At 38.1% G+C, this 14,772-nt stretch overlaps 1 protein-coding gene across 13 annotated transcripts in view; it reads left to right on the top strand.

Moving 5' to 3' along the window:
- ptprfa (protein tyrosine phosphatase receptor type Fa) overlaps positions 1 to 14,772 on the top strand; it is a 291,110-nt gene that overhangs the window by 71,009 nt on the left and 205,329 nt on the right. For all 13 annotated transcript variants that reach the window (XM_027289990.1, XM_027289989.1, XM_027289987.1 and 10 more), the window contains exon 2: positions 12,822 to 12,996. In XM_027289990.1, the coding sequence (XP_027145791.1) occupies positions 12,903 to 12,996 (94 nt within the window). In that variant the 5' untranslated portion in view covers positions 12,822 to 12,902. The remainder of the gene's footprint in view (positions 1 to 12,821; positions 12,997 to 14,772) is intronic.

Below are 14,772 nucleotides of genomic sequence, written 5' to 3'. Positions count from 1 at the left end.
ATTCACCCTCATCTCAACCACAGTAGGACACAATTCCCTTTAAACCGAGTCAATTCACTACCCTGTCTTTTTTTTTTCTTTCTTTCTCGGAGACTGAACACACCATTTCCCCTTTGGAGCTGATTGGATTGAATGTATATTAAGCCAAATGAAACCCATTTTCTGTGATTTGCCACTGATGGTTTTAGCATCATTACTGAAAGAGTACAATAGCACTCCAACAGCACTATGCAAAGTAATCTGCATCTGCAGTAAGTGCCACTGCTGTCAATAGAAAGACAAATCCAGAAGCTTTTGATGATCAAGTCTCATTCAGAATCAGAGCGGAGAGTCAGAAGCCTTAGACAATGTCTCGTTAACTTAAAAAAATCCAAGCTGTTCTAAATTCACTTTGTTATTCTATGTTAATAACTTTTTTTAGAATTTCAAAACTGGACTATTGGAATTTACTCCTCTCCTCTCCGAACAAAAAATAAAAAAATCACTCTTACCCATACAGCAAGTCCAGAACGCAGCAGCTAGGTTTCTAACCAGTTTTAACATATGACATCACATTTCACCAATTTTAGCTTCCCTCCACTGATTTTACTGATCACTTTTAAAGCCAGTCGGGGTCTGGCCCCTGACTATATAACCAGCATGTTAATCTTGTACGAGCCAGTTTGTAGCCTTAGATCCTCGGGCGGGTCCTTCTCCATCAGGTCAGCTCAACTTTGGAACACCTGCATGAGGAGAGAAAGCTCGCTGAATCAGTGAACTCTTTAAAAGCACTTCTTAAAACTCAGCTTGGTGATGTCTATTTTTATATTTTATCCTTTTTTTAATGTTTTTGTCTTTTGATCTCCTAATCTTTTATTTTATTCTGGTCTTTTATATTATTTCTGTTAGCATCTCTTCAGCCTGCTACTCCTTACCAGACCTATGCCAACTTTTCCCTTTTTGTGCCTCTGTCACTAATCTTTTGTTCTTCTGTTCTTTTATTTTGAAGCTTCTAGACCATCAATGAGTAGCTGGTTATTAATTTCACTCTTGATTGTATTGCCTGTTTCTGTGGCGTTGTATTTGTTTTAATTTTCTTGACATTAATTTCTACAGTTGTCTCTTGCTATAATTGTACTGGTAGCAAGCTCTTGAGATGAGTTGGGGCTACCAAATCCAAAACATAAAGTTTGTACCAAAGTACAGTTTATCTTTATGGATTATATTTATGCCAAATCAACAAAAAAACAACTGTTAATATGTTTCATTTTGAACATTATGTCAACTCTTGGCAAATGTTAAGTATGATAAGGTTGTCTGATGTTGACTACTGTTATTATTAGTTTGGATTCAGTTTCTAACCACAGTATGCAGTAAATGGTTGTTTTTTTTTCTACAGAAATATAGTCATCTTTGTGATGCAAAGTTACAATCTAACATGATGACCATTAATGTAATGTTATATCTATATCAGCACTTTCTCTCGCTCTCTGCGAGAGCCAATTTCAAACCAATTTCTTGGTTGGAACATGCATCAGTCATCAGTCAGTCAATATTTTCTTGATGTCTTCACTTCACACCTTGAATGAAATGCAGTAGTTTGTGTTTTTGCTAAGTGACAGTCTTAGAAGTGTCCATTTCCTGGAGGGAGGAGAGACACAGTTTAGGGTGTGGTGATGCCAATCCAGCAGCGGCAGGTTGACAGCTCGGTGCACCTGTGTTCCAGGATCATATGGTCACTTTATCTGGTGACGGCACACCCATCATCCTCTCTAATGTCTAATCTCTTCATGTTTTCATCTTCCTATTGGCATCCAAATAGACGATATGTGATCACTCAGACAAAAAAAAGTTTCATAGTATCCATGCCAGTGAGCAGACAGTTAGAGCTAGTACAGAGATACTGAAGAGCTTCCCTTTATTCTGGCAACTCTCTTGACTCTCTGCCATCTGAAGGCAGCAGGTATCTGTTCCATCTGCGGTCTCTGACTGGAATCTGCAAACCAGCATCACACTGTTGTAAAATAACCACAGAAACCTCTTTGCTCATGAGCACATCAAACATGTCATTTTGATTAATTACCCTACAGTTTCTACACTGCAAATGAGCAGATGATGGGAACAGAAGCAACGAAACCTGAGCGCTGGCTGCATTTTTAAATACATTACAGATAGAGATTGGGTTTAATTTGATAGTCGTGTTCCAAGAAACAAAAGAGTGTTATTTTATTTATTTTTTCTATTTTTGTGTAGTCACTAACACATCAGCAGTTGTTTCGGGAAGAGACGGATTAGACCTTGTTCCCAAACCTGACTAATAATAACTTTGTTCATTACAAGATCATATCACAATATGAAAATTAACTATAGTTAATATAGTTATAATTAACTGTTTCCTTCCCAGATTGTCAGCTTTAAAACAGTCAAATTGACCTACATGATAATTTGAAATAAAATAAAAGAATTTTCTATATTTTTTTTTTAATCAAGAGACAACATCTGTTCATGCCAGTAAAATTGAAATGCTGTATTCAAATTTGAACTCCAAGTGAAGTAAAATTGAAATGCTGTATTCAAATTTGAACTCCAAGTGAAGGAACTCTCGACAGGATTCCCAAACGTGAGGCCATTATTGTCACACATGTTCATCTATAATGTACGATGATGATGCATTCTTCCTGATCCAACCGCGTATCCAAATCAATTCCCGTTGTGGATGGGATTAGTCCGTGCATGGCAACCTCTGCCATCAGCGTGTGAATGTGTGTGTGTGTGTGTGTGTGTGTGTGTGTTTGGTGGGGGGGTGATCAGATGAATCACAGTGTGCAGGCGGTTGCTAAGATTAGTCTTGGTCACTAACAATTTTTGATTCATAAGTTGATTTTTGCAGATCAGTTGTTCAGTCAGTCTTCCTTTTTGACCCCTAAACGCTACTTGTGACCAGTTACACATATCTAAATGTTCAATAACTCAGTGGAGTTATTTATTTTCTCTCGCCTAAATATATCAAAAACATTGACCATTTTGATCCTCACTGAAATGACTCAACATGTACTCAATAGATACATTATTGTACAGGATGAACTTAATTGCTTTGGTGATGAACTTTTCTTAACTTTTGATCGGTTCAACATTTTGATCTGTCCAGAACTTTGCAGGGATTTAATTAGACACCATCAGACGTGTTTAGCTCTGTTTAGCAAATGTTATCACACTACAAACTGAAGACTAAGATGGTGAATATGGTAAACATTGTGCCTGCTTGAGTATTTTCGTATTAATTTTGTGTGAGCGTATTAGCAAACACACAGAGTTGTGGAGTGTTAGTCCAGTCTCATTAAGTCAGTTTGTATGATTTTATATGATGAATATGAAATAACTGAATTAATTTATTATGAACTTTAATTTATTAGTTTCAGATTATTTTCAGTCTAAATAGGCCTAACCAGTGTCATGAAGTGATAAATAGTATAGATTCATACTGTGACTCAGATGACAGTTTTGAACTGATATCACTTGACTTTGCAGAATGGTAGAGTCAGTGTTCATCTTTCAGCAGTGTAGGCCATCATACCAATACCTCGCCAATATTTTGTGAAATGAAGTTTGTATCCACAGCTGATATCACCTTTTGCAAAGCTATTTTAACTGCAGGAAGACCGACCCACTGAGTGATGGAAATTTTACAACATTTCCAGGAACTTTCTTCTAACACTTCCTTCAACTGCTATCTTTGGAGACTTTTCAAAATAACACAAGGAAAGTTACTGATAGCTGCACGCGCTCTCCTGCTTTTATAAGGCAGTTGTTACACAACCCATCTCCTCGCATGGTTTCTGTGGAGGTGAACTGTGTGTGGTTTGGCAGAATGATTTTAAGATTTCTGTTGCCGCCTGTGGGTTTAGCTCCTGGATTCAGAACTTGACATTATAGTATCAATCCAAGTGAAATATTTTATAAGCTTTCAAAGTCCAGTGTGTCAGATTTAAAAGCTCTGTTCACAGAATATGGCAGGAACAGAATCTAATATTCATAATTCTGTTTTTATTAGGGTATAGTCACCTAAAAATAAGAATTGTTATATGAGTAACACACATAACAGTGAAGTGAACCACCATTTTTGTTTTACTATAGCCCAGAATGGACAAACTTTTTTTTACAATAAGTAGTACAAAATGAAACAAGGGGGTTGTAATCAGCAACTACACTCCAAGATGGTACTAAATCCATCTAAATCCCATCAATTTCTGATTAAGTAATTATGGCTCTTTAATGAAAAACATACAAATATACACTGCATTTTTCTTCTATTTATCTTCAAATAGACCTGGTTAGCTAAAAAGAAAAATTGCAGTTCATCAATTTCAAGGTAATATGACTTGAAAAGGAGATCAAAGATACATTAATTACTTTCACTGTCAGTCTTATTCCTGCTGTGTTTTATGTTAATATCATAACTGCTCAGATCGATAATAGCCTCCTAATTAATGCAACTGTCCTGACAGACAGCTCAATGAGATGACCCGACTGCAGTCGACGCATCCACTGATCAATATAGTGACCCTCATGCTGACCCTCATGTTTACCTTTTTACAGTGCAGACATTCAGGCGTCTTGAGACTCATAAAACAGTTACAACATGTAATCACGTTATCTCAAAGTTACCCTGAACACTTTGTTTTCAAGCCCACACTGTGAGTGCATGTTTACGCTGCTCATTACACCATGGTTGTTTCTTTCTGATTCCTAAATCCCAGACACTCTAAGAAAAATGAGTTGTTGATAAGTGCTCTGGAGAACATCTTTATCCTCAAGAACTCTTTTTTTGCTGTCTAAGGAAGTGAATGCAGGAAACTAGTTCTTTAAGTCACAAGTGCAACACTTTTGGTGCTAAGCTATTAACTAACCTATGGTTGTGTGTAAAAATGATTGCTGTGGTGTCATTTCTAATTGTAGAAATGACACCACAGCAAAGGGTGATATTCTACTTTTTAGAGAGAGCAAGTGGTGATATAAAAATAATGTATATAAAGTAATAAATAACTGCAAGTTTTTTTTTATTTTTTAAAAAAAAAGTAATTTACCCACTGTAAAATTAACTATTTGAATTCAAATGATTATATATTACACACTAAATGAACTCATGGAACTTAATAAATTAGCGTACATTATATATTATATTATAAGCAGGTCATTACATTATGCACAGTTATTAGCTCATAGTGCACTTGTATTGCATTACTGGCATTCTTTTTTACTCATTCTTACATCATGTGCAGTTATTTATTTTAATTATGGTATGTGTAGTTACTGCAACCAGCACATGATCAGTTTTCATTATTTTTCACATTTCTACTCAAGGAAATAAGTTTATACTCAGGTAATCGCACTGCACCCATAAACAATCACATATATCATCAGGAAATATTAGGAAAAGCTGATGTTGTTTGTGCTGTGACAAGGATGATCCCTCACTGGCTTCCCCCTGTGACTATTGACAGTTTGATTTAATGTGTCTGAGCACAAAGTACCACACCCCTGTGGGACTCGACCGGTTTACTGTGACATGACTGACTGATGACTTATTCAGATTAACCCATTTGACAGTGCAAAAGTACTAAATGCCTGTATGGTAGATCAACTCTATAGAGCAAAAAAAATACAACAACATATTATTGAGTTTACTAAAAGTCTTTAACAATTTTGATAATCTAACAATTTCATTTGTGTGAAATGTCAAACATTCACTGGAGTCCTAAATGTGAGTTTTATTGAGTATCTTTGACGTGGTCGGACAAAGCAAGGCATTTGAAAGCTTCATCAGACTAGACATCTTAATGAATTGCAGCTCTTTCACCTCTCATATCTCATATTTGATAATCTTTTGGATTAGCTGTTTTCTGACATTAGCCCTGTTGTCAGGTTTGTGGGAGCACATACTGTACGGTCTGGTGTGCCTGGTACTATACTCCTAACTCAGCACTCCTGCCAGTGTTCACAATGAACTCCTAGAAATATGAAAGCAATGCTGCCTTCCAGGCACTCCCTCCAAAACAAATATTTCTGGTAATGGTTGTCTGGAATTTAAAATCACTCAGCGGCCGTGTATTATCTCTCTGCTATTGTACCATATCACTCAGAATTCTTTGGGATGTCTTAGCTTGTGCCCCGCAGCTTAAAAAATGCTGCAAGATGCCTGTTAGTAACAATGAATGGTTGTTACTCCACAACCTTACTGAGACCATTTATGCATGGATCACTTCTGGTGTTAGGGAACAGTTGCTAATTAACACATTCAGCAGTTATCATTCATCCGGCTTCTATTTTGCTGATGACCAATCGTTTATTCACTTGATGTTTTGAACAATTTTTGTAGCAATTCAGAGCAGACAATCCGACAATTGCACCTATTATACACAGAGATTGGTCAAATGCTGTACTTGTACTTGTACTCTTCTCTCTCAGGCTTATTTTTTTTTTATTCTTCTTCTTCTGCCATTTCAAAGGGGAAGCTCATGTCATACAAGCAAAGAGAAAATGTGTTTGTGTCAGAGAAGTTAAATTGTTGAGTGTGGTATTAATTAATTGGCTTGGTTTGTTGTCTAATACATCATTTTTACACAGGAGAGGAAAATAATTGGTTAAAAAAAAGATTTTTCTTTTTTTTTTGCAAAGATTAAACAACATTGCAAAGTAAAATATAAAAAAAAATAATAATAATTCAAGGATTCTCTGTGGCTGATCTACTGAATAGGAAATACAGTCACATCTCTTGTAAAGACCACAGACACACACAATTGAGTGAAAGCTCTTTTTGTTTTCTACGTCTTTCATTTCTTTTGGAATTCACAGTTCTTTCATCAAGATTATGATTGGATCCCTTCTTTACAGTAGGTATTGAGCAATGTGTTTACTTCACAAATATTACCATAACGTATTACAGATTGTATCCTGAAGTCCTAAAGGGGATATTTATTTGGTTTAATTATAAGACAGCTTATTTCACATGGTGTACCTAACGTCATTTACAATAATAGCTCCATGAAGAGTGACCTCGCTGTGTGTGTGTGTGTGTGGATCATATTGCTGCTGTCCACACAAGTGAAGTCTAAGTGCATCTATCGCCTCTAAAATGAATGTGACGTGTGTCCCAGTTCGCATATGGCAGTAGAGCACTATAGCTGCCAAAGCAGTAGTTAGATGTCATTAAGCCGAGTGGAAGATGGCGCCCACAGCTTCTGCTGGATGTGTCCACTCTACACGCTGCCAGGGATGTGTTTGAATTCATAAGTGACAGCCTGCCTGCTTTCCATACTCCATGCTTAGAGGCTAGAGGTGCTTCCCTCCCCCAGCTCCTCAGTGTTGGAGATAAGTGAATGGCTCTCAGGGTTGTTTCCTCCTGGGGGAATCGCATCATCCCAACCCGAGCGGGTGTCTGCTGAGCATGAGAGGAGATAGCAGCAGGTTCCACGCCAATGCTGCAGATTCACTGTGATGAAGCGGGGAACCTAGAGGTGATTTCACAGAGACTTGTTGTTGCCACCTACCACAGCAGTTGGTTGGAGACAGAGAGTGGCTCCACGCACAGCAACCTGCTGACTCTGGAGTTGATGTTAAGCTTTTAGGACTTGTCAAATGGCAATAATTAAAATCCCCCCACTGATTGTTGTACGGACGTATGAAGTTGACTCAGCTCCCTGCACATAAAGCACAGTTAAATGCAGCATGACCTGGATTTAATATATACATTAAAGAACCATACACAATGCAGATGCAGCAAAGCCGGCTATTTTGTTTTTATTATTTGCATTTATTATTAAATGACTATTAAAATTTTGATAGATACTTCAGTAGGCTTTTTTTCACAGCTTGCATTTGACTCGCAGCAGGAGAAGCTCTGGTGGAACTAATAACATTAACAGCAGCTCTTTTCATTTTAACCGTCCTGGGAAGCATCCTGCACAATATCAGAGCCATGGGAGTGACAACACTAAAGGATGGATGCAGCTCTTACCAAAGTGTTTAAATACATCTGTGCTTTTTCCTGCTGTGTCAAAATGTCTGCTGTGAACTGACTTATCGGGTATGCTGTGGTCATTTTGTGCCACACTCTAAGGTAGGAGCTGGAATGGTTAAATTTAAGCGACGCAAAGACAAAATGTCACCGCATAATTATGTTATTGTTGCCTAAATATCATGGAAACACTCTTTTTGAATAAGTTGTGACGCTGGGAACATTTAAGTCACAAACCAACCAATTATTTTCTCATTTACTACTTGTTGAAATTTGAGATATGTTTGAATGGAAACATGATTAGTTTAATTTCTTTTTTTCCTGATAAAATTCAGTTCATGATCTGATGCACATATCTGTAGGACTATGTGGAGTGCAAGGACTTCATAGCACGTCTGAGACTTAATGTTGCAAAAGCACACAGAACATTATAGCCACTGCCCACAGCACAGTCACATCGATCTCCCATAACCGCCTCTGTGCACAACATTTCAGATTCACCACATGAGAAGAGCTGAAGCTGAACCCTTGAGGGACAATATAATGAGGCTGGGAGTTTCCTCTTTGTCATGAAACACACGCTCTCCCTCTCTCATGCTCCGCTCAGCACACATACAGTAGCTGCATTTCAGTAGGTCGACCAGCTAATGTTATTATAACGAGTCATGGCCAGAGCAGGTAGAGCCAGACAGACTGTGAGTCTGGTTCTCTGACCCTGCTGCGGTCATTCTGTCTGATGAAAGGTCAAACAAACTGCTAGAGAACACCGGGGTGCTGACAGTGATGATCACAGTAATGATGCTCAGATGTAAAGTTAAATTTGGTTCAATAACATTTGACTTACTGAGGAATGTGAAATAAAACAAACAAACAAAAAAAGTCAATGTTCTAACTTTATATGTTAGAGCACTGCAGTGCTACACAGTAAAAAAGTAACCATGCCAGACACAATGTAATGTTCCTGAATCTCCCTGATTGATGAGCTGACTAGTTTGAGGTGCAGAATAAAAGAGGTATGATTTGCAAGATGATAGAGTGCTCATGAAAGTGCTGCAGCCGTCTCTGCAGCGCTGTTGGTAGACAATAGTAATGGTATAAAGAAATTCTGGTAATCCAAGAAGACTGGAAATGCAGCACTTAGTCTTCTGCCTGGCTTCCTGTCATAGTACACCTAATGGCACGTCAAAGATGTTGGAAATTGTCCCCCAAAACTTTCTCTGAACCCTTTTTCTGTAAAAGTTTCTGTAATTGTTCAACTTTCAGACTGAACATTGAAAGTGGATTTTCAGTCATAGTGTGTGGAAACATTCAAAGCTTGTGTGTGTGTGTGTCTATCTGCGTGTGCTGCCTTTTTCTTTGAACTCTATTCCGCAAAATAAAGTTCTTAGCTGTCACGTAGATTTAACATACTGAAAGGCAGTTAAAGGGGATGAACGTGTTTGAGCTGCCGGCTGTGTGGATGGCAACCTTGTTCGTCATGTTGTTCTGGATTTCGCTTGAGAAAAAGAGGGAACATCAGGGGAAAGTACAGCCTGACCACTGATCTCTCTGTAATTTGCTGGTGGGCTGAGGCAGAAGGGAGTAGCTTGTATTTGCTCTGATCCTTGCATTCACACTTTTTTTCTTTCTTTTTTTTTTTATCTCAGCACTTATTGATGTGCAATCAGTGAAGTTGTAAAGTGTGGGTTGGACTTGCGTTCCAGGTGCATTTCTGTAACCACATGAAATCAGTGGAAGTCACAAGAAACATGTTTCGGGATAATCCACAACAAGCCACTGCTTATTGTAGAATAATGCACCAGGCAGAGTTTCCTGTGGAGTGGATTATTTTTGATAACTGCAGGGGTTGGAGTAAATAAATCTTTTCATACCTGTTCAAGTAAGTCATATTCTGGGTCAGTTCTTTTGGGGTGTCTCCAGGACTTAGTGTTATAAGATGCTTACCGTGTAAGCATGATGTCCCCAGTTCTACTCTCAGTGGGGATCTTTATTCCAATGTCAGGTAAAGGTAAAAATGACAAAAAAATAAATAAATATTTAAAATGTTAGTGGCTCAGATGGTAGCATATATTGATGCATCAAACTATTGTATTGTATCAAGCAAAATACTAAGCTTAAAGAGGTTAAATATATTATTATAATATACTAATTAGTGCATCTTTAAAGTACAATAATATAAAATGATTGTCCAGCTACACTTCAAAATGTTGGATGACCCTTTGCTTGACAAAAGCTGCTTTTCAGGTACACCAGAGCCATATGTGTCTGTGTTTGGCTGTGGAAATAAACCATGGATGATGTGGTGATCGTCAGACTTTGTCCAGTGAAGGTCAAGACATGAACACATAGAGGGGAGGGCTCTCTGTCCATGGTGCTGAAATATGAGCCAAAATACAGCAGATGGGATGAAAGTCTCTATAAGTTATGTATTAGATGTAAACATTTGGCCCATGGATGATTTGTTGAGCGGAAATCATCAATTTCAAGGTGGTACAAGTGAAATTAGTTTCATATTTTTAAATTATTTTTTATTTTTTAATAAAAAAAAACTAAATAAATCCAAGGCAAGGCCAGTAGAGGTTCTGGCCATGGGCCCCTGTTGCAACATACCTGCTCTCCCTAGTGACCATGGGGACCATACTGTTAAAAACGGCTAGCGCTATCATTAGAATAAAACATATTAAGGCTTATAATTTTTCTTTGTCAGATAGCAGACGCTTGTCTTGTCTGAAGTAGGATTCTCACTGTCTTATTTCTTTGAAACTATGAATGGAGTCACACGAAAATGACATGACAATCAATAGAAAGTTATTGACATAACTAATATGAATGAATAACCAGATAAGTTAACACTAGTTTGCTTTTCTGTTAGCTAACATTAGCAGTGGTGTGTTCTGCCTACATACAAAATGGCCACCACAGCAACACATGGGCCAGTAAATATGATATGGTTAATTCATCTCCATGACAGAGTTAGATATTGCTTCTCTTTTCTTGCTGCCGTGATGGCTAAATATCTCTGTTGCTTTCTGTTTGTATTTTACTCCTGACCATAAATGCACATTGTCATCATTTTCAGCCTCATGTGGGTCGTTTGTGTGAACCCTGAATCTGTTGACTTCAGGCACCTGTCTGTGGAGTAAATCTGCTGGTGGCTTGTGATCATTTTTCTCATCTTTATTTCATTCAAATAACTAGAATACTGCCAGCCTTGTAGTCTATTTTCTGTATGCTTAGCAGTAGGAGTGTGTAAGTCCTTGCGTTGATACTTCTTGATATCCCTAAACTTTTAGATGTGTTTGTGGTGTTCAGTACTGATCTGTACCTGAATCAGAATAGAAGCTCTGTATAAGGAAACAGGACACATTGTGTTCACGCAGTGCAGTCATGTATCTCTGATATAAGCATTGTTGCTTTTTGAAGTAAACATAAATCTGAAGGTTTACTCTTTGTTTACTATAAACACAAAGTTGTTCATTTTGGTTGTTGGTTGGTAAAATAAAAATCGTCCTACTTTGTTTTGGTGATCCTGTCTGACCTGGCTTCTGAGCCACTCCACAGCTAAAATCAGCACTTTGTTTCATGGTAGATTGAACTAACCCCTCTAAAACAACAGCTGGTCCCAGTTTGGCTCCTGTGGTTTACATGAGCCAGAACTGTCACAGAGTGTCGCTGGATTAGTAGCTCACATTTGTAAGGCTGATGCAGACAAATAGCAGGAAATGAGAGTGTAGCCAGGTGTTACCGCGAGTCCACTTCATTTCTGAGCGCCATGTTCTTCCAAGATATTACTCTGGCAAAAAAAATGAAAGGTGCGATATGCATCATAATGTTGCAATGTTCCTGTCTCAGAAAGAATGTTCTCACATAGAGAGTTTAGAGTTAGAGAGAGTGTTAGCCTCCATTAACACTGCTGCCCATTTGTACATGCTGAGTCCATGCCCTGTCCAGTTAAAAGAGACTCAATTTCAGATGTCATTTTCTCTGTATGTAGAGTACATGTGGGGATATGCAACGTACTGTGGAGCTTTAGAGAAGACATTAAAAAAAAAAAAACAGTAAAAAACATAATCAATCAGTCATGGAAGTTCAGACACAAAGATGGACCGGGACGCAGATGAAATCAACTGACCATGGAAATAACAAAGCCTCATGTTGGTTACTATAACAACACACAGATATCGCAACACAGTCAACTAGAAGTCATTGTAACTAAAACCAGTGCAGTCTAACAGAACCAGACCTGTCCTGAAACCAATCCTCCCTCTGTGAACATTTTCAACTTCAGGTTTTGTTGAAACTGTTTTAGCGCGGCGGTGATTGCATGTTCTGGAGGCTCTAGCTTGTTTCATTGTTTGGTGTTATACATAGTGTTTATAATATTAAGTCTGCCCTTAGTGATATAAATAAAAATGATCTTACATGATAGACTTCATGGGGGGATTTATGGCATTATTAGCTAATAAACTGTTGATGTGATCACACCACAGATGAGATGAGGGGGTTGGTTGCTCTGAAGGTGTACTGTACGTGGGCGGAGGGCTAGCATAATTTACATAATACATAATTGTAAGTTAGCTGAATTGAAGAAAAAAAAAACATAATGTAATGCTGTTGAGTATTTATAGAAACAAAGAATGATTCATAGGTTAGAAAAAGCAGGAACCATAAGCTCTTGACAAATACAGTATATAACACCAAAGTGAACCCCTCCAGATGTTTCCAGCAGCAGGTGGGGAAGCTTTAATAAACCACACTACGATTCACACACGCTCTAAGCTGCACACAACTTTCCATAATTAACGTCAGTCTTCTTGTTTCTTCGCAGGTGTCACTCTATGATTTCATGAGATCGTAGCCAATCAGCATCAGCGACAGGACCGGAGGGGAGTGTACCAGCAGTCAGACCATGGACCTTAGATTCAGACGGCTTTCGCCTCTCACCAGGGGAGCTCTTCATCTCCTGCTGCTGGCCAGACTGGTGCTGCCTTCTCACACAGAGAGTGAGTACTAATATTATCCACACAGCACAGCGCTCTGCCCACATGTTGACACTTTTACAGGTACACAATACATTAGCGGCCCTGGAGTCTGCAGAGATGGCTTTTAAATGGGAACATTTTGACTTTAACACAGTATTACTTAATTACTGTTTACTGTATTGATGATTTAAAGATGTGTTTGGAAGGTTTGTCAAACACAAAGTGTAATGTTATGGCCTACAGAGGTATTTGATATGAAAGCTCTGCAGAGCATTCCTGTACTTCTCATTGGTTTGGATTTGGACTCACTTGGTGTTCTCTATGTGCACAGGAGTCCCACCCAGAGACAAAGATCCTCATCACTGTTGTTTCACTGCATTGCCACCCAATCTTCCCATTGTCCTGTTACACAATGCAAAGACTTTCCTCAGGTCCCCTGCACAGTTTCATTTACCGTCTATTGTTTAAACTAGGATGTTCTAAATCCTGCTCGAGCAGCAGGAACACTCCAGACACAATTTCTATTAGACTTTGTCATACAATAAAGTGTGAATTAATTTTTGCACATTGTATCAGATATTTTAAGCACTAGAGCACCAAACTGAGAGCCTCTTCCGGAAAACCTCATTCACATTGGATTTTTCAGGTGCATTTTTTCAGCTAATAACCAATAATCACCTACCTCTCATGGCCGATACTGATAAGATAACAGATCATTTCACATTTTTGGTTTTTGAAAAGAAGTTCAAACCTGTGCTTTATGCACACATGAGGCTAAGATGTAGTTAGCAAAGAAGGATGACTCTGCAAACCAAATATAATTAACATCAGTATTATTAACACAAAAACAAAGAAGTGACTCTTCAAACCTTCAAACCAAAACACCTCACAAACATACTTTGTCTTTATAGAACAAAACACATTAATCATTAATATACAGTCTGTATCCCTGTTTAAAATCACATTCAGAGTTAGACAAATCACTAAAAATACAACATCATCTTACAGGAGTATGTCATGCATTACACTTGATTTGTCTTGACAGGGATAGTATAATATAATGTCCATGTTTATTCAATATTTCTCTTTTTATCAGCCTTCAACAAACACAGTGCCTCGCAAGACTGTCATGGATGAAATGTTAACAGCTTGACTCTGACCAAGGCCAGTTGAATGGCGAATCGCTAACAGTATAATAATGGATAGGGGGAGGCCTGGATGTAAGAGAAACTTAACACCAGGCTAAAAACGTATAGTGAAAAATTTCAGGTGTGTTTCACCTCTGACCACATCCAGCACCACCAGTGGGTGTGGTTGGATGTGGTCAGAAGAGTTTTTTGTTGCAACTCTAACCACACCCAACATCTGGTGATTATTAAATGTAATTATCTGGCTCATAAGTGAAATATATGGAACTACACTTCAGACTTAAGTCTCAGCTTACAGTGAGGAGCACGGTTTAAGGTTATTCATCAGATACAAAAAACTAAAATAGATATACGACGAGCCATCACAGGTTAAGTGCACGGCCTTGTTCAAAGATAATGTGTGATGCTCTGATTTCAGACATATATTACATGTACATGAACCACAGTCAGTGGTAAAAGAAATACAGTATGCAGACCCTTTACTACAGCAAAAGTGTTAATACATTCAAGTAAAAATAGTGAATACAAGTAATAGTCCAGGTGCTGCAGACATTATTAAATCATCATTAGATAGATATGGATAACTCATTATGTCCTGAGGAAATTATGTCCACAAAAAATTATGTTTGAAAATGATGAAATGTTTCCC

Source organism: Larimichthys crocea, chromosome XVII, assembly GCF_000972845.2.
Source record: "Larimichthys crocea isolate SSNF chromosome XVII, L_crocea_2.0, whole genome shotgun sequence".
Lineage (NCBI taxonomy): Eukaryota > Metazoa > Chordata > Actinopteri > Sciaenidae > Larimichthys > Larimichthys crocea.
This window is presented reverse-complemented; position numbering and strand designations above follow the sequence as displayed.